Genomic DNA, 24,600 nt, shown 5'->3' with positions numbered 1-24,600 from the left:
GCCAATGGCTAGAACAAGCAGGTCAGGGTCTGGACTCCTGGTTTCTACTGGCATCTCTGCAAGCGAGCGCAGGCTTGTGTTTAAAGCAAAGGGCTAAGGGTCAGACTCATTGGGCTCTACCCTTCCCAATCCGCCGCAACGCAGCAAAGGCAGTAACCGCTGGTTCGAAAGATGCCCAGCACTTACCTTCAATCTGGTCAGCACTGAAGTCAATCTAAAGGGAAAAGAAAACAGAGCAGAGCCTTTAGAGCCCAATTCCTGCCCTTGTGTGATGGGATACGGCTGCGTGAACATCACAGGCAGGGCCAGCCGCAGACACTAGCCACACGCCCCGCCCTGTGGAGCAGAGCAGTCACTCAGCAAAACAAACCAGCCAGCGCAGCAGCAGGAAGAACTCTTCCTCTGAGCCCCATTTCCCTGTCTGGGGACAGGACCCAAGAAGCACCTGGTAACATGCTTGGGGCGCAATCCTGGCCAGGGCTGGGAGCTCTCTGTTGCAATAGAAGAAGTCAAGGAGCCTCAGCACCTTGTGGCTCTTCAGCATAGCAGCAGGTGAGAGTTGGGAACCAGGACATGACGGTCCCGTCTAATCAAACCATTGAACTATATGCGTGTGTGTGAGTCAGGGCTGGCAGGTGGCATGCTCTGCTTCTTGTTATAATTTCAAAATGTCCTAAAAATGTTTCACTGCAACAAGATCAGTGCCAGGGCTAGCCCACTGGGGGCCCTAAGCAGGAATATTTTGCCTCCCCCCAACATATACTAATAATTAGCAGGGGGGCCCTTGAGCTGCTCAGGGCCTTAAGTAATTGCTTACTCTGCTTATGCCTAGCTCCGGCTCTGAGTGAGATCACTGGGATGCAGTAAACTGACACCTGCTGCCCAACTAGAGTGGGGCTTAATCAAGAGAAACCCAGAGACCTTTTCTCCTCCTTCAGGGTTGTAGGAAAGTAAAACACCATCTCCTGCTGTAATTCTCATGTGAGGTACCTGGTTTATCGGGGTAAACCAGGTGTAATCTGCTACTGGGACCATGGGGCCCAGCCTGGGCACAAAATCTCAGTACATTGACGCCATCTGTCCAAAACACAATCTAATTCCTCTCCCCAGTGTTTATTAAATGACTGCTGGCACCTAGGATCTGGCAAACCAAAGGGTCAGGCATCTGTGAGAAATCACAGCAGCCAAATGTGAGGAGTCAGAGACCTACCTTTTCTAAAGAGCCTGTGGCTGCCTCAATCTTTGGGGTGCTCAACTGGAGAAACCTGAAAGGGGCCTGCTTTTTCAGAAAGTGCAGAGCACGTGTCCTCTAAAAATCAGGCCCCTTTAAGGCATCTCGAGTTGGGCCCCTGAAATTGAGGCAACTCAAAATCATCAGTCCCTTTTGAAAATGTAAGCCAAGGAATTTTTCAAACAAACATATAAAAATCAGTAGCCACCATGCTGCCAAAGGTGCTTGTGATTTTATAAGAAGTCTTGTGGGAGCTGGTTTTTTCCTTAAAGCCCCAGCTCCTGGAAACATGTGTATAGAGGACAATCTCAGCTCTTATTAAAAAAGGGTAAGTTTCTAGCCATTATGATTGAGGGGAAAAGCCAAAAAATGTGACCTCAGTGTTGCCTTAAGGTCCCCAAATCAGAAAACAAAGAAAAAGATCCTCCTTTTTTATTTTATTTAAATCCCATGATTTTTATGTAAATCTCATTATTTGGGGGTGGGTGGGGCTGGCTCAGTATTTTGAAATGGTTGGAATGGCAATACTAAAGCCACAGAACAGAACATCCGGGAACAGGATGCGGTGCCTGTCCCTCAGGGCAGACCTCCAGGGAGAATCTGTACTGTCTGACAAATGATTTTGACCAAGAGGTTTTTGTGTATTACAATACAGTAGCTAGGTTGGGCAATGAGTGAAAGGGAGGCTGTAAAGAATCCTGAGGCCTGTTCCTGGTTCTGACCTTGACTTGCTGGGTGACCTTGGGCAAGGCACTTCCCTACTCTGTACGTCTGCTTCCACCAGCTGTAAAGTGTGGATAATAATACCCAGCACGCAGGCTTAATCAGTTTTACCCAGACTTCGGAAGTGACCACCTGGATTTTTGCTTCTTCAATTGCTGGGTGGCCAGCGGGAAATGCTCTGGGTCACGATTTTCATAACAGCTCAGCAGAATGGGTGCATGTCTGGTGCTGGGCTCTTTTGAAACTCTGGCCCTCTGGGTCTCATTTCCAGAAGTGCTAAGGTCCAGCAGCTCCCATTAAAGTCAACAGAGTCACACCAGGGATTTGGACCCAGTAACGTAAACAGTCTGGACAGAATCAAATTCAGCCCTGGCACAAACTGGGACAGCTCCCATTGACCTCAATGGGAATTGTATTAGCTTACACCAAGGCTGAATTTGGCTCGTGGAACTGAACTTACGAAGGGGATGTCAGTCTGCTGTTGTGCTGTGAAACCTCTGATCCCACCTTTTACAGATTGTGTTTTCCTCCAGTTCCGATGTGCACTGGGTTGTTTTGCAGGGGAGTGATTTTACTCGTTCCCCACCCCACATCTTGGGTACAAAAAGGGAGTGAAAAAGTTTTACAACTTTTAAGGCCTGATTCTGTTGCCCTGCACCTCCTCTCGTCACAGACACCACCGCAGAGCAGGCAGAAAACGCCACAATCACACTGAACACCCACTTCGCACTGGTTTAAAGACATCATGACATAACTCGAGATAGCAGAGTAGGGTGACCAGACAGCAAGTGCGAAAAATCGGGACATGGGGTGGGAGGTAATAGGCGCCTATATAAGACAAAGCTCCAAATATCGGGAATCTCCCTCTAAAATCGGGACATCTGGTCACCCTATAGTAGAGTCTCTGTCCCATGGTGTCTGGAAGGGAAAGGCCCTTGTCTAGCTGCTGATACTGTACAACAGCATTTAGCAGGGCAGGTCCACTGAATTCATGGTGGTGCTGGGGTCCCAAGAACATACACAGTGTGGTGGGTTCCAGCATAGCCAGCTGCTGAGCTGTTAAGCTCTTTCTAATATATACACCTCTACCCTGATATAATGCGACCTGATATAACACAAATTCAGATATAACACGGTAAAGCAGTGCTCCGGGGAGGGGCGGGGCGCGGGGCTGCGTGCTCCGGTGGATCAAAGCAAGTTTGATATAACCCGGTTTCACCTATAACGCGGTAAGATGTTTTTGTCTCCCTAGGACAGCGTTATATCAGGGTAGAGGTGTATTTTAATTTCATAACCCAAAGGACTCATTCCATCTCAATTAGAGGTGCCCAGTGGGACTGTGTATTTTCACTGGCATCCTTGGCAGGCAAACATCTGGGTTTCTAAAGCCATGAGCAATGGTCAGCCAGTGAGGGCACTCCATTCCATGCCCTCCATAGCATGGGGTAGGAGAGTCCCTTGGAAGGGTTACTGGGCTGTACCACCATCTCTTCGGGGACAGGAGAGACAAACCAACACATCCATCTATTTAAAAAACAAATCCAGTTGTCCTTGCGGATGGCCAGGGTTCAACAGAGAGGAAGCCAGTGGCTGATCCAGTATCCACTGAAGAAAAAAGACTGGGAAGGCCACGCACTGGCCCAAATGCTCAGCGGCCAGCTTACAATGCTGCTAGGAGCGTCTCGCAGAGCCCGCATAACCGGAACCAATGAGGAAATAGGATTTGCCCCCACCCCACACACAGTGAAATAATTTGATTTTTCACCAAAAAACAAAACAACCCCCACTTTTTTTTTTTTTTGCAACCCAAACCTAAATATTTGGGGCACTTTTTGTTTGGTTTTTGAGTTTTCCAGAAAAAAAAACCAAAAAACCAAACCAAATATGCTGGAGGAAAGCAGCTGTCCATTTTGTTGAAAATTGTTTGCCACCCAAAAAAAAAAAAAAAAAAAAAAAAAAAGTTTCCATGGAAAGTTTCCGCCCAGCCCTAGTCCAAAGCATGTATCCTAGGGCCACCTCCCCAGGGAAGCTGGTGGTTTACAAACACTCTCTGTCCTTTCGTGAGTATTAGCTCAGGTCTAGTGGACTAAGCCCAGGGTTGGGTGAGAGGGAAATTGGGATTCGACGTCCTGGTCTCTCATGACTCACTCTGTAACCTTGGGCACTTCCGCCCTCTCTGCCTCCGTGTCTTGGTCTGTAAAATGGGCATTGTGCTGGTTTATCCAGTTTTGTAAAGTGTACTGATGAAGTGGATGAAACGTGCTATTTAATGCAAGGGATTGCCTAGGCACTAGTGCAAGGAGACAGTAGTGCGCTAATGCACATACTGGTGTCCCATGAGCCACATGTTCTTTCACGTCAGCTGGCTGACAGCAGTGGGCCTGCAATTCCGCACAACCAGTTCCCATCACTAAGGCCAATGTGCCAATTCCTCTTTCCTGGTTTGCCTTTTCTCCCCTTCTCTGGTTTTAACCTTCAGCGTTTTCTCTCTTTTCCATTTGCCTCTCATGCCACCATCCTCTCTCGCCTTCCCCAACCTGGAGGATGATGGGAAGAGGCTGGCATGCAGAACCTGTTTGGCCTGCATGTCTGGCGGGCGAGCAGTTGACAGCGCCTTTGATTGAAATGCAAGCGAGTCGCCACCCCTGCCACCAAGAGGGAATCAATGCACAGGAACGTAGGATTGCCAGACTGGATCAGACCCCTGCTCCCTCTAGTCCAGCAATGGCCAGAATCAACTGCTTTAGAGGAAGACATAAGCAACCCGCCATGACAATTATGGCATTATCTGCCCATAGGCAAAAGTTCCTTTCCAAACCCAGACAGGCAGAGGTTGGCTCATGTCCTGAAGCAGGAAGGTTTAAAAAAAAATCTGATATAACTGTGGATGCCATAGCAATGCCTATTTCTTTTCTGAATCCTACTGAACTCCTGCCCTCAATAATAACCTGTGGAACTCATTGCCACATGATAGCAGCATGCTGTTTAAGGAAAAGTACTTCCTTTACTCAGCTTTGAGTACTCGTCTCTTCTCCCCACCCAAGAGTTCCCAAGACGATGGCACCAGTTGGAAACAGGTGGCTACGTACTTAACCACAATGAGCAAGAACATTTGTCCCTTTGAAAGAGATGGAGCTATAGTAATGAGCCTCATTCCATCAACAAAGACCCAGAGGCAGTAGCAAATTCTTGGCGAGATCATCTGGGCCTGGGAGTTTGCAGGCCGCAGGGGGGCTGGCTGTGCTGTCCCTCTTGGGAGAAAGGATGTTATTTCAAGGCTCAGTCCTAAAGTCAGGGGGTCAATGGGTTAAACTGTCTCCATGCCAAGCATGCTATTATTAACCCTCTGACTACAACACTGGCTTAGAAATGTAACTGTATCCAGAAGAGCCACGGAAAAAGTGACCTCCCCTCAGAGAACAACGGAGAGAGGAGACTGAATAGATGTTCTCATCCAGGAAATTGACTCAGGATGAGACGCTGCAGGCGCCGAAATACTTTAGGACTGAGACAGCTGGCAGCAGAAAATCTGTTCCATGCTGTTGGGACAGCTGGACAGAAACCCCTCAGGACTGCGCAGGCACAGCCATCTCACCAAATCCAAATGCCGGCATATATTCCAGTGAGAACCAGGTTAAGTCACTGGGCACTACCCCTCAGCTCCTGGAATCATGCAATTACATCAGAATCTCAGCTTTCTTTTGAGGGGGAAAAATAGTTTCCAGCTTTTACGAGTGCGACTGGGATGTAGCCACTGCATTGACATCTGCCTGAGTTTGCAGAGTGCCTGGAATGATAGTTCAGGAGCAGGGGGACCTGCCTTATGCATCTCAGTGGGGTGTAATTCCAAGCCCCACTCACTGCTCTGGGGGACCCGACCAATGCCACCCCAGTGAGGACTCTATGTGAGACAGAAGATGACTGCAGCTGGCCCAGCCCATCCACTCATAATGATGCGCTGCCAGCAGCAAGATTACGTGTACTGGCCCCGCCCCAGGTTGTATGAGAGGGGGGAATCCATCAGTTCATTCCTGCACCAGGGCTGTGTCCACCATTCTGGAGGGGTGCCCCAAACAGCACCTCAACTGCAACAGCCCTGTTGAACATCTGGGGTAGAGGACTGCCTTAGCCATGCCCACTCATGCTCAGGCCACACTGCCTAGCAGGGAGGAACCCTGTTCCAGGAGGGCTACGGGCCTTTATGGGTGCTTTGCATTGCACCAGTGTAAGGTGGACACAGGGCATCACAGATCACTCCCAGGGCTCTGTTCCTGCACCCTGCTTTTTCCTGCTGGTGTAGTGCTGGCTGGGAACCTTGGGGAATCGCCCAAAGGGGGAGCGGAGCAGGGGCAGGTTCTGAGAAGCAGCCTCTTCTTTGTGCATTATGTCCAGGTGCTGCCCGAGGCTGGGCTTTAGAGCCAGGGGCGACGTGGAGAGCAGCTGGATTTTGCTACTAGCACAGGAGTCAGCAACCTGTTTTGTGTGAGTATCAAACACTCGGCCTCCTGCAAAAAGTGCATTGGGGTAATCACAGGCCACACGTGTCAGGACCTGGGGCTAATTCTCCTTCAAGTTGTTCCCCTAGCACCACACTGGGGTATTGGTTCACTCTGGGCTAAGGGGGAAGAGCGCCACCTCCTGGATCACCAGCATCTCTGCAGCACCTCCTGTTGCTCAGAGGCCTCCCCCCCCCCCAAGTACCAATCCAGCCTCACTCTGTTTTAGCCCCGATTCAGGAAAACCCTTAATTGTACGCATGTGCCTAAGTTAGAGTGACCAGATGTCCCGATTTTATAGGGACAGTCCTGATATTTGGGGCTTTTTTCTTATATAGGCTCCTATTACCCCCCACCTCCTGTCCCGATTTTTCACACTTGCTGTCTGATCACCCTAGCCTAAGTCCCTTTGACTTCAATCGAATTTAAGCATGTGTTTAAGAGCAGTCCTAACTAGGGAGGCTTTCCTGAACCAGGGCCTCTGTTTGTTCGATTTGCAGCATAAAGTGCTCAGATGTCCGTGTGTAGCCGAGAGCCAGATTGCAAGAGTCCTCTGTGGTGACATCTTTCCAAGTGCCCAAAAAGCCACCCTCAGCAAAAGGAGAAGCTGATGACTTTGCAGTTCCAGTTTTAGCTAGAGGTTGTTTCCACTAGGGCCAAATGGAGAGGGGTGAAGATTTCCCACTGCAAACACTGCAGTATATCAAGGCTGTATTACACCACATCCGCCACCCGACACTGCTGGCTATAAGGGAAATGTAGGGCATCATAATCGGAGCAGCAGCAGAGAGTAAAACGTGTACATCTACCTCCAGAAGGGAGGGAGAAATCCCAGAACAAATCCCGCTCTGGTCACGGGCTGCCTTTTCCACACCGGATCACTGAAGCTTCTTGTCCACACTGAACTCTACTTTCAAGTGAAGTCTGATGTAAGGAGCAGGGGTTACTACACCCACCTAATCTGAGCTCCATTCTCCTGAAGTGCCTAAATACCAGATGCTGCAAAGGAAGGTGTAAAAGCCGAATATGTACCCAGCTATGCAGTAGTATCCCCGAGGGAGCAATTTCTTTCTGATCAGTTTATGGCCCTGAAGCTTGAGGATCAAGAAATCCTATAGCCTATTCTGTTTTATGTCACAGGGCCTGATGCAGCACCATTACAGTCAATGGGAATTGACTTCAATGGGAGCAGTATTGGGCCCACCGGAGGTACAAGTCACGTTCATGTGATGCATTTTGGCTCCGACCAAGCTATTTGCCTCCAGAAATATCCTGCAGCAGCGAGTTCCACAGGTTAATTATGCAAAGGGATTCACTTGATCCATTCTAAATTTGTTGTCTGTTAATTCAGCGTGGCCCTGCGTGCAAGATGCTGACTGCAGCCCTTTTCATACAGGGAGGCAGAAAAGTGTTTCACAGAGGGAAGTGAGCTCCAGTTTTCTGCCCTGCCAGAGCAAGCCTCGCTGGCTTGGTCTCTGTTACTCAGAAAAACCTGCCTGCTGCTTCTTAAACAACAAAATCGAGAAGCACTTATACTAGCTGAACGTTTTCTAAAAATGTCTTAAAAGCAATAGGCCAGCTGCAATCCATCATTTTTCCAAACATTTTTGGCACATTCCTCCCTTCCCCCTAAGATTCTTACCCCCATTTACATTAGGGTAACTATCTATTATGCAGTTGTGCAACAGTTTGTGACTCATCTTCAGTCAGAGGGAGGCACACAGAATAAAGAGATCTGCTGCGCTCCCAAAGCAAACAGGTCATTGTGTGTGCAAAATTGGGCATTTCGGTGTGCAGAATGGGCAACTGCGCATGCAGATAGATACCTAGTGCACATGCAGGTGCAAAGCACCTTTGTGCATGCAAACGGGATCCTTGCACTTGCAGGCAGGTACCTGTACATTGGAACAGTGCATGCAGGTAAGCTGTCTTGCACGTACCAATGCGCATTTTGCTCATAAGCCCGGCCACAAGCATATTTTGCAAGTGGAGCTTAGGGCCCAGATCCTGCATTGCATTCGAGTAACACACAGTGCAAATCTGCAATGGTGGATTCCAGGGGTGCAATTTGTTAGCACACAGGCCCTTATAAAGCCATACTGGGCGGAGTAATGTTGAGGTTATGAGTTCAAGTGTTATCTACAGCACCAGCCCGTTCCCCTGATTCTGGGGCCGGCTGAGGACCAGCTCAGATCCAGCTGTCAGTTAGTTTCAGGGATAATCTAATTTATGTCCGGCTGCCCATTGCCCCACCAAGCTCTTCTAGCAGCAGGGGACACTCCTTTTATCCCTTTCTTTGGAGGCTGGGAGTTTGCTAAAGTCACCATATAATGCTAGAGGATCCCAGGCAGGGAGGATCCTCAGGGGGCAGAATCCACTGGCTTTCCAGATGCAGGGTGACCAGATGCCCCTATCGAGATGTTTTGAGCAATGCTACTGTAAGTCCGATAGATCCCAGTTGTTGGCGGGCAGTAGGGTGACCAGACAGCAAATGTGAAAAATCGGGATGGGGGTGGGGGAGTAATAGGAGCCTATATAAGAAAACGACCCAAAAATCGGGACTGTCCCTATAAAATCAGGACATCTGGTCACCCTAGTGGGCAGGAACAAACTGAGGACTTCTGGAGTTTAGTGCATGAGCCTCTGCTGCATGAACTAAAAGCCAACGGGCTGTTAGCTAAGGCTTCAGAGCAGACTTATTTTAACTGTCTCTCTAAGTGGTCTTGGTGCCCCTAGGTGGGACAGAGCGCCCCACCCAGCAGGTTGGGAGGGTGACACTATCTTTCTCAAGCAGCCAGATACTGGGCCAGGATCCAGCCCGAGGTGTCTGCAGTTGAAAAACAGCTGCCCCGTTGGAAATTCTAAAGGGCAGCACCTCCAAATAGTGCAGCTGTTCATCACAAACCATCGAAACCTCTGATCTGGGATTCAGGAATGGAAACCCTAACGCAGGTCCCATGTGGCTTCCCCAAGAATTCCTGATTCTGGCAGGATTGGGAGAGAATGGCCAATGGGAATAACTTAGGTGCTAGGAGCATAGGCAGTAGAGTAGGGGATCTGTGCTTCCTCCCCTGGCTGAAGCTGGAAAGTCCCTAGTGGCTGAAGGGTAATGCACAGAGGTTGGGCAGTGCCTGCAGTTCGACTCCCCTGAAAGGTCTGGCAGGTGTTAGTGGGCAAGCCCGTGCTCTGAGCGTGTGGAAAGGGGCAAGTACAGACAGGACAGCACTGTGTACATGGACACTAATACAGCTGATTTGAAACTCCTAGACACTCTCCTGCCCCAATCTCAAATCCCTCTGGGGTCAGTTCAGACTTTCCTCCCTCCTCCATAGCAAAATTGAGCCCTGTTGTGTGAGAGTCCTCCAGATCAGATGATAAAATCCCAGGTCCCGCACGAGAGTGGGGGCTTGACTGTATCTCCTTGCCTGACGTCGCCTCTCCAACCCGTTGTGTATAAGTTGCCCATCTGATTGCCACGCTCTGCCCCAGAGGTGGCTGCATTTTTACTGTGTGTGTGTAATCTGCAAAGTGCTTTGGGAAGATCACGTGGAGTTTTAAAACTAAAACTCCCAAGCTTTTTGAAAACTCCAAAGGAACGTCTAGGGTTGAATTTTGAGTCAGTTACGTTTCTATACCTCTCCTTGTCAATAAGAGGGTGCAGAAGAAGCAACTTGTTTGCATGGTGCACAGTGCAGCAGCCTGGGGTGGAGTGTGGGGGAGGGGGAAAGAGACACTCACAAAAGACCCACTATATTAAAGCAGGGATGGAATGAAAGGAATGTTCCCTCCCACACACACACACACACCTGCTTGCTCCCTCCCTCCTCTCCAGACTCAGCAACAAACAGAACTGAACTCTGCGATCCAGGGGCTAGCAAGAGAAAAGGAGCCCATTGACTTTGATGGCAGTTCCGGGTGTTAAGCACCTCTCAGGATTTGTCCACTAGTTATTTAGGGATCCCCCTACAGGATCAAATGGGGGGATACTATCCTCATGGGAAGATTTCAGGGGAGGAATCCATTCCATTGGTGCAAGCCATTTGCTCCCCAGAAATAACCTGAAGAACCAGGGCTAAAGTGCATCCCTTCTCCAGCAAGACGCTTTAGGGAGTGGCAGGAGATTCCCAGCCCCAACTCCCTGCACCAGCGTGGACTCCAAATATTTCCCCCTCCAGTTCCAGCTAGAAGGGAAGGCAGCGTGGCTGGCATGATTCACATGGCACACTGGCTTGCCAAGCACTTGGCAGGTCCCCAAAAGGAAGTGGGCAGGAGACTGGCTAATTTCCTTACTTACCGTCACTCTCTTGGGATCGAAGGTGGGTTCCTTTGGTGGTTCTGGTGCTGGTGCTGGAGCTGCTGCTGGTGCAGGAGCAGGAGCAGGCTTGGCTGCCTCTTTCTTTGGTTCAGGTTTCTTGGGGGCCATGGTGCCAGGTTCTTTGCAAAGGAGCTGAGAAGGGTCTTCCCACCCCACAAGGCAACGGACCGAGGGACAAAAGGCAAAGTCTGCTCCTTCCCCTTATATACCCAGCCCGGTGCTCACTCCAGAGGGGCAGGCCAACTGCAGGAGCAACTGCTACTTACTATAAAAGGAAGAAACTCCAAAGAGAGGGGCGCTGCTCAACAATTGCCCATTGTCATCAGCTCCTGAGCACAGAGAAGGCAGCAGCCATCACCCCCCCATTGGAAAGGGGCACTTGGCTCATTGGCTGGGGTAGATCAGGGCTGCTTCCTAAAAGATCATCCAAAAACAAAAATACAAATGGCAAGAAAATAGGAACAGGCTGGCTGATAAACCTGCCCCAATACCCAGGGGGAAAAGTGTCTTTTTATAGGCAAGCCTGCAAGTGCAAATACTGCAGATTCCTTTTAAGCCCAGGATTTGCAAGCTGCCACCTCACAGCCGCTCACTGGAATATTTGATCCCTGCCCCTCTGGTTCTGTCCTCTGCTGATGTGCCTTTTAAATATCCCCTTGGCCCTGAAAGTTGTCTGCAGCTTTTCTCTGTCCTCTTCCCCCTCCCCTAGAGTTTGCTGCTCCTAGAGGGGTTGGCCCAAGCAGGGTTGGGGCGGAAGGATCTGGGCTTGCTCAGATGAGCATCAACGTTTCTGTCGCTTTGCAGGATACTCAAAGTTCCATTTTCCACAATAAACAAAATTTTAAAACAGAATGCTGGCCTGAGCCTCTGTGTTTTAGTACAGTAGCATTAGAGACCCAGACTGAGATCAGGGCTCTATTGTGTTAGGTGCTGTACATACATAATGTAGAACAGTCCCTTCCCCAGACAGCTTACACTCCAAATAGATAAGACAGACAAAAGGTGGGAGGGGAAACTGAGGCACAGAGCTGGGCGATGACGTGCCCAAAGTTACCCAGCAGGCCAGTGGGAGAGCCAGGAATGGAACCCACATATGACACCCAGTCCAGTGTTTTATCTACGATGCCACGATGCCTCTCTTGAGCGCTGCTGTAATGAGGCATTGCCTCCAAGCACTTACATATCAGGGTCTGGCAGGGTGCAACTGTTTTGTGGCTGGATTTTCCTGGTGGCTTTCAGTTACATGAGTGACTGGGAATACATTCCACCAGCTAAGCAGGCATATGGGAATCTAACAACCATGAGCCCAAGTTGGTGTACTGTTATCCGGCACAAGGCTGGAAGAAAGGGGCCCAGCAGGAAAGCTAACAAGGCAGTGTGAGCCGGCAGTTAAGAGAAAATCCTCCCTCTAGTGCTGTCCCTTGGCATGTACGTTGCACCAGCTTCGATGCCTTTGCAGTCTCTTGCCCCCACTGACCCGTCCAGAGTGCACCACATGGCACCATTTACATCCCTTCCGCCTGCCATGTGGCTCATACCCTGACCTCCCCTGTTAAAGTCAATAGAGTTTCACCGGATTTAAGTCAATGCAGAATGTGGCCCAGTGTCTTTCAGGCCCTGTCTGCTCAGGGCTGGCACCATCATGCTTGATGTCTCTTTCCGGCCCTGGCTGTGGCCAGCATAACATGGTGACTGTGGGCCGGGATTTGGTTTCAATGCTCATGCTGGCTGGCCCCATGCTGCTATAGCTCAGCCCTCCCCTGCGAAACTGCTGCTGTCTGTGTCGAGCATGGATGCAAAACTGTGTTTGGCTGTAATTGTCTCTGTGACCAGGGTGCTTTACTCCCCGCAGGATAGCGCCTCCTCCTGGCCATTCTGGGGATTAGCCCTTCCAGGCCAATGCACCTTCCAGCAGGGACACTGTCAGTCTCAGCCTGCGGCCCTGCTCTCACTCCTGGAATCACAGGGTGCTCGTTGTGACTCGGCTCTCCTGCCAGGTCACTATCTGGTTTCCTCTTCCAGGAGTGTGTATTAGAGTCCCTGCTTGCCAGCCATCTCATTCACTGCCCCAGGGGCCGATCCCACAGTGGCAGGTAGGGGGAACCTGGAGCCACCCTCTGTCATAAACAGATAGTTAAGGGTTAATGTCTCTTTTACCTGTAAAGGGTTAACAAACGGACCCAAAAACCTGACCAGAGGACCAATCAGGAGACAAGATACTTTCAAATCTCGTGTGGAGGGAAGCCTTTGTTTGTGGGTTTGGGTTTGGTTTTATTCTCTCTGGGTCCTGGACGAGGCTAGAGATGCAACCAGGTTTCTGCCAATCTCCCTGCTACAGACTCTTATCTATTCAGAATTGTAGGTAAGAAAAGGCGGTCATAGGCTTTTAATTTGTTTTTTTCTATTTGCATATGTGTACTTGCTGGAAGTAGCTTAAATTGTGTTTCTGCTGGGGAAAGTTTCTTTCTATTGTTTATAAGCTGAAAGACCCTGTAACTGTTTACCATCTAAAGTGCAGAGATAAACCTTATACTTTTTTCTTTCTTTTTTTATTAAAAGTTTTGCTTTTTAAGACCGGTTTGATTTTTTTCCCCCAGTTGAGGCTCTAGGGAATTGAGTCTGTATATACCAGGGAATTGGTGGGGAGAAGGGAAGGATAAATTTCCTCTTTGTGTTAGATTCACGGAACTTGAAGCTGTATTGCCTCTGGGAGAAGGGGAGAGAGAAACTTGATTTCTCTGTGTTGTGTTTCAAGGAATTGACTCACGGTATCTCCTAGTGTACCCAGGCAAGAAAGATCTGGGAGGAGGCAAAGAGGGGGGAGGGAATGGTTTATTTCCCTTTGTTGTGAGACTCAAGGAATCTGGGTCTTGGGGTCCCCTGGGAAGGTTTTGGGGGGACCAGAGGGTATCAGGCCCTAGAAATTCCTGATTGGTGGCAGTGCTACAGAATCTAAGCTGGTAATTAAGCTTAGAGGACTTTATGCTAGTACCCATATCCTGGACGCTAAGGTCCAGATTTGGGAATTATACTATAACACCCTCTACTCCAGGTTATGGCTCGGGGGGCCTTTAAACAGCAGCCAAGGTCCGTTCCCTGCACCTTGCTACCTTTCCCTGAGCTTCTTCTTTACTGCCTGGCCCTCCTCTGGATTTGCCAGCCTCTCAACTCCCTCCTCTCAGGGAGTAACTGTGGGCTACTTGTCTCTGCAGCCTCCCTCACCCCTCTCCCTCCTCCCAGGGAACAAATGCAGCCAACTTCCCTGCACCCCCATCTCCTGCCAGTGTCCTGTTTGTTTAGAAGCCCTGCCTATTCCTTCCCAGGTGAACTTCCTTCCAGTTAATTTTCTCCAGCCTAAATCTCCCATTTGCAGCTTATTTGGCTGATTGGGCCCACTCGGCCACCTTCCTCTCTGGCAGGGCCGGCGTGGAGAGTACAACCCTGCCGGACTGTGGATGGGACCCAGGAGGGGACTTTCTGAGAGCAGCCTCACCCTAAGCAGAAGTGTGTTGGGGCCCAGGGTGACTCTCTGTACGGAATCAAGGGAATTGCATTTTATAGCACCACCAACAGGGATTGGTTGTGCTCTCCACATATCTCAGTCAACAGAGTGTGGAGCAGCTTCCATGCTTCACACACAATACACCATGGGGGTTTGCACCAGGCTGCACAGTTCTTTCCCCCTCCCCCTCCATGAGTAATAATTCCAATGAGCTCAGCCCATGGCAGGGAAACTCCTCTGAATTAGCTTTGGTCATCAGTTGCCTTGGCCTTTGACCATGTCTTGCTGTGGTTCGTTACCTCTTCTTCCAGACTGCTGCCCCTTCCAGACTGGGGGAATAACTCTAGGGTGACCAGATAGCAAGTGTGAAAAATCAGGACGGAGTAGGGGGTAATAGGCCCCAAATATCAGAACTGTCCCTATAAAATTGGGACATCTGGTCACCCTAAGCAACACAGAGTTTTTCACCCTCATCTGCAGCTTCCCAGGCTGGGGGTTGCAGGAAGGGAGGGGGAGGAGCAGAGGAACCATCCTGTTGCTCCCAGGAAGGGGGGGGCATGCAGGACCACCCTGAGGTGTTGGGCTCTTTAGCTCCTTCCTCTTCTAGTAAGAATGGTGTTGGGTTTGGGTGCTCAGCAGCCAATCAGAAGGGGTTTTGCTGCACCCCCACCCTCAACAGGGCTCAAATTTGCTAGAGAGCTGGAGCTTCTCCTGACACGGCCAGATCGGCTCCAGCTCCAGCTAAAATCCTGCAGCTTGTGATTGCTCCTAAGAGTTGGTAACACTATAAAAAAAACAGCATCCCCACTTGCCTCCTGGGTCGTTCCAGTTTCTCTGGGCTTTTCTGTTCTCAGTGTGAGAAATATGATGGTAACATCCAAAACTGCAGGATGGGCTGGTGTTGAGTTGTTAAAAACGGACTTTCAGGTGTAGCATTTTTGCCCATTGTGTATTACATCAGACTCAGCGAGTCTACGAAAGTCGTTTGTGTCCAAGGTTTTCAGGCAGTAAAGAGTCCTGTGGCACCTTATAGACTAACAGATGTTTTGGAGCATGAGGGTGAATACCCACTTCATCGGATGCATGTAGTGGAAATTGCCAGGGGCAGGTATATATATGCAAGCAAGACGCAGGCTAGAGATAACGAGGTTAGTTAGATCAGGGAGGGCGAGGCCCTCTTCTAGCAGCTGAGGTGTGAAAACCAAGGGAGGAGAAACTGGTTTTGTAGTTGGCAAGCCATTCACAGTCTTTGTTTAATCCTGAGCCGATGGTGTCAAATTTGCAGATGAACTGAAGCTCAGCAGTTTCTCTTTGAAGTCTGGAACTGAAGTTTTTTTGCTGCAGGATGGCTACCTTAAGATCTGCTATTGTGCGGCCAGGGAGGTTGAAGTGTTCTCCTACAGGTTTTTTGTATATTGCCATTCCTAATGTCTGATTTGTGTCCATTTATCCTTTTCCGTAGAGACTGTCCAGTTTGGCCGATGTACATAGCAGAGGGGCATTGCTGGCATATGATGGCGTATATTACATTGGTGGACGTGCAGGTGAATGAACCGGTGATGGTGTGGCTGATCTGGTTAGGTCTTGTGATGGTGTTGCTGGTGTAGATATGTGGGCAGAGTTGGCATCGAGGTTTGTTGCATGGATTGGTTCCTGAGTTAGAGTTACTATGGTGCAACGTGCAGAATACTTTCAGGATAACACTGAACAGCCCACTGATACACAGTTACCCTCCCACCAACAGCACAAGAAAAACTCCACATGGAGTCCTCTTGAGGGTCAAAATGACAGTCTGGGCCTATACATAGAATGCTTCCGTCGACGTGCACAGGCAGAAATCGTGGAAAAACAACATCTCTTGTCTCATAACCTAAGTCGTGCAGAACACAATGCCATCCACAGCCTCAGAAACCACCCTGACATTATAATCAAAGAGGCTGATAAAGGAGGTGCTGTTGTCATCATGAACAGGTCTGACTACCAAAAGGAGGCCGCCAGACAACTCTCCAATACCAAATTCTGCAGGGCACTTCCCTCAGATCCCACTGAGGAATACACTAAGAAACTGCACCATCCACTCAGGACACTCCCTACACTAACACTGGAACAAACTAACAAACCCTTACAGCCCCGACCAGGGTTATTCTACCTACTACCGAAGATCCACAAACCCGGAAATCCTGGACGCCCCATCTTCTCGGGCATTGGCACTGTCACTGAAGGACTGTCTGGATATGTGGACTCTCTACTCAGACCGTATGCCACCAGCACTCCCAGCTATCTCCGTGACACCACTGATTTCCTGAGGAAACTACAATGCATTGGTGACCTTCCAGAAAACACCATCCTAGCCACCATGGATGTAGAGGCTCTCTACACAAACATCCCACACACAGACGAAATACAAGCTGTCAGGAACAGTATCCTTGATGATGCCACAGCACAACTGGTTGCTAAGCTCTATGCTTTTATCCTCACACACAATTATTTCAAATTTGATGACAATATATATCTCCAGATCAGTGGCACCACTATGGGCACCTGCATGGCCCCACATTATGCCAACATTTTTATGGCTGACCTGGAACAACACTTCCTCAGCTCTCGTCCACTCACGCCCCTTCTCTACCTACGCTACATTGATGACATCTTCATCATCTGGACCCATGGCAAGGAGACTCTGGAAAAATTCCACCATGATTTCAACAGCTTCCACCCCACCATCAATTTCAGCTTGGACTAATCTACACGGGAGGTCCACTTCCTAGACACCACGGTGCAAATAAGTGATGGTCACATTAACACCATCCTATACCAAAAAACTACCGACTGCTATGCCTACCTTCATGCCTTCAGCTTCCATCCCGGGCACACTACACGATCCATTGTCTACAGCCAAGCACTGAGGTACAACCGCATCTGCTCTAACCCCTCAGACAGAGACCAACACCTACAAAATCTCCACCAACCATTCTCAAAACTACAATACCCGCATGAGGAAATAAGGAAACAGATCAACAGAGCCAGACGTGTACCCAGAAGCCTCCTACTGCAAGACAAACCCAAGAAAGAAACCAACAGGACTCCACTGGCCATCACATACAGTCCCCAGCTAAAACCCCTCCAACGCATCATCAGGGATCTACAACCCATCCTGGACAATGATCCCACACTTTCACAGGCCCTGGATGGCAGGCCAGTCCTCACCCGCAGACAACCTGCCAACCTGAAGCATATTCTCACCAGTAACTGCACACTGAACCATAGTAACTAACTCAGGAACCAATCCATGCAACAAACCTCGATGCCAAGTCTGCCCACATATCTACACCAGCACACCATCACAGGACCTAACCAGATCAGCCACACCATCACCGGTTCATTCAGCTGCACGTCTACCAATGTAATATATGCCATCATATGCCAGCAATGCCCCTCTGCTATGTACATCGGCCAAACTGGACAGTCTCTACGGAAAAGGATAAATGGACACAAATCAGATATTAGGAATGGCAATATACAAAAACCTGTAGGAGAGCACTTCAACCTCCCTGGCCGCACAATAGCAGATCTTAAGGTAGCCATCCTGCAGCAAAAAAACTTCAGTTCCAGACTTCAAAGAGAAACTGCTGAGCTTCAGTTCATCTGCAAATTTGACACCATCGGCTCAGGATTAAACAAAGACTGTGAATGGCTTGCCAACTACAAAACCAGTTTCTTCTCCCTTGGTTTTCACACCTCAGCTGCTAGAAGAAGGCCTTACCCTCCCTGATCGAACTAACCTCTTTATCTCTAGCCTGCTTCTTGCTTGCATATATGTACCTGCCCCTGGCAATTTCCACTACATGCATCCGACGAAGTGGGTATTCACCCACGAAAGCTCATGCTCCAAAACATCTGTTAGTCTATAAGGTGCCACAGAACTCTTTGCTGCTTTTACAGATCCAGACTAACATGGCTACCCCTCTGATACTTAAGGTTTTCAGGGAATGCCTTTGCCTCTTGCATTGCTCAGCTTAGAAGGGTGTAGCAGAGGGAAAACCCTGCCTTGTGTTAGGTTTCGTAATTTGGACAATAGTACGTGATCATGTAAACAGGCTATTGCAGTGGAGTTTTCAGAAGAGCATCCTTAATCAGGGCCAGATTTGCAAAAGAGCTTCTCTTGTATTTACAGTATCGCCAAGCCCCAGTGTTAAAAAAAAACTCAATTCAGCCCCCCACCCCCCAAATCATTAGATTTCAAAAATAATGGGCGTGGGTTTCTATTTATTCACCTTCTGGGTTTTGAGCCATCAGGGGTCACATTTTCAAGCTTTACTCCAAAGCCACAGGGGCTAGAAACTTTCTTGTTTGTTTTAAATGGAAGGTGAAATTCTCATGGAATAACATGACTCCAGCCACTGGGGCTTTAAGAAAGACATGATATATTGTGGGGCTCGCATTAAAATCAGGAGAGCTGGCAACATGGCTTAGGCACCGACACAAGTGGACAGATTTTCAGAAGAGCTCAGGACACTGGGCGTGCATGGGGTGTAGGACGCTTGTGAAAACCTGGCCCTGCGCTCCTTTGAAAAATCTCAGTACCACCAACCCCAAACAACAAGTCAGGCCCCCAAAATCATGAAATTGACTTAAAAGTAATGAGATTTTAAGCAAACAGATAAATATGGATTTTTAAATGTACTGGCTTTGAGCCTTTAATTCACACTCTGGTCACATTTTCAAACTTTTCTCCACAACCATGAGAGCTAGAATCTTTGTTTCTTTTCTCAGTGAAGGCTGAGGGTCTCATGAGCTCACAGGAGCTGGGACTTGAAGAGAAACACCCAGTATTGCCAGCTTTGGGATCAAGTCATGAGTGCTGGCAACAGCGGAATCTGACCCACAAAAGAGCCTCTCTTTAGGATGCAGTGTTTGTTACACAACTAAAGCAGCAGGACCACCACTAGAGGCAGCACTTTTAGTAACACCATAGAACAGGGGTTCTCAAACTCGTGGTCACGACCCCCCTCAGGGGCTCATGAGGTTATTACATGGGGGTCATGGGTACATACCTCCCAGCTAGCTATTAAGTCTGCTATGAAAAGTGATATTAAAAAACATACAAATATCACTTTCAAATTGTGTTACATTTGTTTTTAATTTATAGGGGGGGGGGTCGTGCTCAGAGGCTTGCTGTGTGAAAGGGGTCCCCAGTACGAAAAGTTTGAGAACCACTGCCATGGAACTTTGCTTTAGACAGCTTCTTGCTACAAGAGCTGCATGGGACACGTATGTTTGGAGGCCGAAGTGCCTCAAAATGAAGCATGAAATAATGCCAATACACCGAGTAGTTTGCAAAACAAAATCCTCGTGAGCTCAGAAGCCCCAGCTGCCAGTCAGGTTCTGTCGCAACCTCCCCCTCCCCGCCTTTGGTCAGTGCGGGAGCATGTCTGAGCAGCCAGGCTGCAGTAATCTGAGGAGTCTCCTCAGAGGAGCAGATGTGTCAGAAATATCCCAGCCGCTGATGCCTGAGCTGCTTGGCCAGGGAGAGACACTTCGCTTGTTTTGGAAAGGGCTAACCTGAGACCCCCTCCTCTCCTGGTACACACTTGCATCGTCTGTGCTGGGACCTTGGGAGGTTGGATTCCTTCCCTCCTGGGCCCATTAGGGGATCTCTGCTAGAATGTGCGGGGGCTCCTGTGCTTTGCTCCCCTGGCCTGCTGTAGGGGGGTGGACGTTGTAAAGGACAAGGAGGAGGGAAGAAAGGCCAGCGGGTGGTCCCCTAGGGGTGGGTGGGCAGCCTTGAGCAGGGAACGAGCTTTGACATTTAGGTAGAACCTTTCTCGCCCTTGGGGCGGGGGGCAGGGGAGGGGGAGACCCACACGGCCCTTCTCCCCCTGGAGCAAGACGGGCCTTTCACAGGAGCCTTGAAGCTGCTTTTTCAGGGGGCAAATCTCATGTCAGATACGGTGTTTCAAATGTCATTTCAGGTGGGACAGGATGGTTGGCTCATCGTCCAGGCACGAGCCTGGGCCTTGGGACAGCCGGGTTCAATTCCCTGCTCTACCCCAGCCCCGTGTGACCTTGGAATGTCGGATAGTCCACGTGTGCCTCAGCTCCCCAGCCGTACAATGGGCTAACAGCACTGCCCTGCCCCCCTGGGGATACCTACAGTAAGAGAGCGTGTGCTCCGAAGCAGGGGGGACACATACGTATCTCAGGCTGGGGGTACGCTGCAGATGTCTATGGGCAGAGCTGCGATCACCGACTGACAGAGCGGCGCTGCAAAAGCTCCTAGAACAGATGCAGCTGAACCAGCCAGCCTGTGCTTTCACTGGGATAGCTCATTTCCCAGGCAGAAGGGACGGTGGTGGAATAACCTACATCAGAAGTGTGCAGCATACACACCCGGAGTGCGTTGTTGGTACAGCTAGACCAGTGTAGACAAATGGCCACCTCCTGCTGGCCTCAGGGCAGCCCGGCACACAGTCCGCACCTCAGTTTCCCTTCTTGGATCCCCAAATAAACTCCACTCAGGGATTTTCCAGTCCATTCACAACTGTCCTTCTGAGGGGTCTGATTTATTAACTTAAAGTTCAGCGCTAAACACAGAGGTCTTCCCTCCAGCCTCCAGTTTCAAACTCCTCTGGTCTGGTCAGAGTCCATCGTGGCTTAGCAAGCTACTCCTGGCCCTTCCAAGCTGGAGCAGTTCCTCTGGTCTCAGGGTCTTTCCTGCAGGAGCCTCTTTCGCTCTCTGCAGTCTCACTACAGCGGCCTAAGCTTTCCCCTTAGCACCACTATCCTTTCTTTTTCCCCTCCTTCTTCTCGGTGAAGCAGAAACAGCTACAGAGCCTTTCTCCCCTGACTGCACCTTCCCTCTGCTCTTTATTGGAAATTGCCTCATTCTGTAATCAGGGTTGGCTTGGCCCCGGGCTCCCCACCCTGTCACGGCCAGCAAAGCACTGCTAGCATACACAAGCCCTAAGAAAGGTCGATGTGCTGGCGAAGGTGGGTAACGTGACCATTTCTGGCCCAGAAGGTGGCACGTGGGTGGTTTCTCTGCTGGGTGGGTACAGAACAGCATGCACAAACAAATAACTTTCAAGTGGGGTGGTGAGGGAAGAGGCAGGTTGGGCAGAGAGTGTCCAAAGTGAACTATGTTCTGGCTCGGTTTCCCGGACTGCATCATAGCACGGCTCCATCAAGGCTTTAGACGAGTCTTTCAAGCCTTCCTGGGAGAAGGGACGGGCCTACACATGCAAGAATGCCATGCTCATCTCTGGGCTCCCTAGCTGCGCTTTTGAAACAGCTATTCCTGCTTGGTTCAAAGGCTCTGCAAGACATTTCTCTTGGAGAAGCTCACAAATGGGATGCCAATGGGTCTAAGCAATTTCCACACTGTTCCCCCCCCCATGCCCTTGTTTCAATATGAGCAAAATAATCCTTCAAAAACCCTAACAACCCTAAGCCTAGATACATTTAAATGTTTCTCTATCGTGACACAAATTCATCCTTACGGCTCATCAGGAGAACTCCTGTTTGTCTCCTGCCTGGCCTCCCTGTGCGTGGCTTGCTGCGTAGAGGCAGCACTGAGTAGTGTTTGACACCCAGCTGGCATTGTAAACAACGCTACGGTGCGGGGACTGGAGGATCAGGCCCAGGGCAGGGATATGTCTGTGGGTTGACCGATTCTGGTCAGTTTCACTTTTGGGGCTGGAACTCAAAGGGGACTATGGGGGAGTCAGGAAACAAGCTCTGGAGCTGGACCCCTTTGTCCACTTGAATGGTTAATTCCTTTCGCGGTCACTGAGGTACGGGCTTGGTGTCTCAGAAGGGAAGGGGTTAAACACCAAGGGACCTGACTCAAGGGGAGAGATTACAGTGGCAGGGGGATCAGCAAACACTTTCTACCCTGGGAAAGGACAGGGCAAGGCAATGCAAGGGGAGATAAGGTCAAGTAGCCGCATGGGGCCTCATCATGGGGGTGAAAGGCAGTTTCAGCCACTGCAGGAAGTGTCAGAGCAGAAGTGAAAAGGCATCTAGGATGATTCCCTCCCTTCTAGCCTTTGCAAGTCAAGGGGCCTCATTTCTCCCCTGCCTAGGGTGACCAGATGGCCCGATTTTGGGGTCTTTTTCTTATATAGGTTCCTATTACCCCCCCACCCCTGTCCTGATTTTTCACACTTGCTGTCTGGTCACCCTACCCCGCCCTGCCCCGTGCACCTTGGGTGGTCACTTACAAAACAACAAAGGGGTCCTCAAGTGCTACCGGCTCAGAACGGCAGCGGTTTGCACTCTGCACTCACGTCATGCAGGGATCATCCAAGGGGCAGGGAAATGGAGACTCAGACCCACGAACTTGCCATCTCAAATCAGCAGGGCCAAAGCGGTCTTGGGAGGGGTCAGGGGGAGGCGAGATTGGGTTACTAAGGAGATGGACACGGGGAAGAGAGCAGATTGGAGTGAGGGGGTTGAAGGGGAGATGGGGAAGGGAAAGACAGGAACGGGACAGCCGGCAAGTGAATGACACAGATGCGCCAGCTGCAAGGTCTTGGCTTGATGAGACTCCACTTTCAGGCATTTCAAGGGCACCAGCTTTGTGCGGACACAAGGAGAGGAATGGAGCTGGGGGCTGGAACAATTTTTATAGTGGAGGGGGCTAAGAGCCATTGAACCAAACCGCAAGCCTATATATGACAGAAACCACTTCAAGCAAGGGGGTGTGGCAGCCCCCCCGGCAGCCCTAGTTCCAGCACCTCTGAATGGAGCAGCTGCCCCACACTGAGAAACTGTTATTGACAAATTAGATCCATCTATCAGCAGCAAGAGCAGCTGATAATGCACCGGCCACATGCAAGAGAGGACAGAGTCTTTCCCATGAAAGTGTGTGCGATTAGAGAGATGAAACCACGCACTCACTGTGTGTATGTGTGTCTATGAACCAGCACTGACACCTGCATGTGTGTGTGTGTGCATCTGAATCTGTGTGTGTGAGCACACACGCCTTGAAACTGCATGTGTGTTCGAGCCTGTGTGTGTGTGTGGGGCTGGATCTGCCTTTATGTGTGCCCAAGTCTGAGCATGTGCCTTGCATAGGTCGGTGCTTAAAAAGCAGATCTGACCTGCAGAAGCAGCTTATCCCCTGGCAACACTGCCCCAGCCTGGGTAAATGATCCCTGTGGCTGACAGCATCCTAAACGTCCTGCTTCTCTCAGACACCGGCCGCACTTGTACAGCTTGTCCTGCCACCGAAGGGTTATTAGTTAAGCAAAGTGACTCGGGTATGAGTGCTTGTCTCTGTGGGGGTATAAGCAAGCCAATCTGAGTTCCTGACCGGAGGGCTTGGGCTGGAGGAGATGATGCCAGGGCAGCCACGAGGCAGATTAGCCTGCTGAGTGGTGTCTTGCTCTGGAGACGGCAAATCCCAGCTGTGATTCGGTGTGAACACATTCTATGGAGGGGCCGTTGTAGTAACATGTCTTCTCCATTCAGTGTATCCGTCAAAGGTGTTGGCATGAAATAAAAGTAATGACCAAACACCTAAATAAATGCTCTGTATGAATACGCAGTTCAATCCAGCAGCTACGCTGGAGCTATTGTCAACATCTGCACATGGAAGAGGCTGGTAGCATCTGACAATATTAAGTTAGCTGTATCAAACCAGGGAATTTGTTCCAAACTGAATCATTCTTAATTAGCATCACTTGTCAGGGCAGAACTTCAAACTTCCCCAAAAACTCAGTCTGGGCCATCTAGTAAGTGGGGTGAGTTTGGGGAGATATTAGGCTGCGTTTTATTATTAAAAAAAATCAGTGGAATAAAATAAAATCCCCCCTTGAATGGCTCTGGCTAACTGCAACTCCATAATCTGGTCACTCTGTGGATGGAAAACTCCAAAATCTCACAGCCCATGAGGCTAGTTCTGTATCTCAGCTAACAGCACCACCTGCTGGTTTCTGTCCCTGTGGGAGTTTTTCATGTTTGTTTGTTTTTTTAAACATTAAAATCTCCTCTCTTGAAATCTAATCAATTACAAACATGATTTTAAAATAGCTTTAGGTGCCAGTTTCAATGGGGTTTTCTGCAATCACAATTCCCTCATTTGAAATGAAATGTTTTTCCCTGCTCTGTTGCTGGGCGAATGACCCACACAAACAGGAGAAATTGACAAAAGCCCGTATCCTGCAAACGCATACACAAGGATGGGTTTTTTTTAACAGTGCCCAGCGCTGGCCTAACTCTGCTCCCACTGAAGTCAGGCCAACCCATAGCACATCTGGACACCAGCTTGAGAATAACTTGAGGCACCTAACTACTCACAAGAGTAAAGTCACTCAGGGTTGATGGAATC

General features: G+C 49.7%; 1 protein-coding gene across 3 annotated transcripts in view; it reads right to left on the bottom strand.

Annotated features, from left to right (window-relative positions):
• The window catches only part of LOC127040686 (myosin light chain 4), a 37,852-nt gene that overhangs the window by 11,938 nt on the left and 1,314 nt on the right, over positions 1-24,600 (bottom strand). The window contains exons 1-2 of one of the 3 annotated variants that reach the window (XM_050935173.1): positions 10,745-10,923; positions 187-214 (exon numbers count right to left, since the gene is read on the bottom strand). In XM_050935173.1, coding sequence (XP_050791130.1) covers positions 187-214; positions 10,745-10,873 — 157 coding nt within the window. In that variant the 5' untranslated portion in view covers positions 10,874-10,923. Of the gene's footprint in view, positions 1-186; positions 215-445; positions 467-10,744; positions 10,924-24,600 lie in introns of those variants that run through there. The other 2 variants (XM_050935175.1, XM_050935174.1) reach the window with 2 other exon arrangements.

The sequence above is a fragment of the Gopherus flavomarginatus genome, chromosome 25 (genome assembly GCF_025201925.1).
Source record: "Gopherus flavomarginatus isolate rGopFla2 chromosome 25, rGopFla2.mat.asm, whole genome shotgun sequence".
Classification (NCBI taxonomy): Eukaryota; Metazoa; Chordata; order Testudines; family Testudinidae; genus Gopherus; species Gopherus flavomarginatus.
The sequence above is the reverse complement of the archived record's forward strand: the minus strand, read 5'-3'. Positions and strand labels throughout refer to the sequence as shown.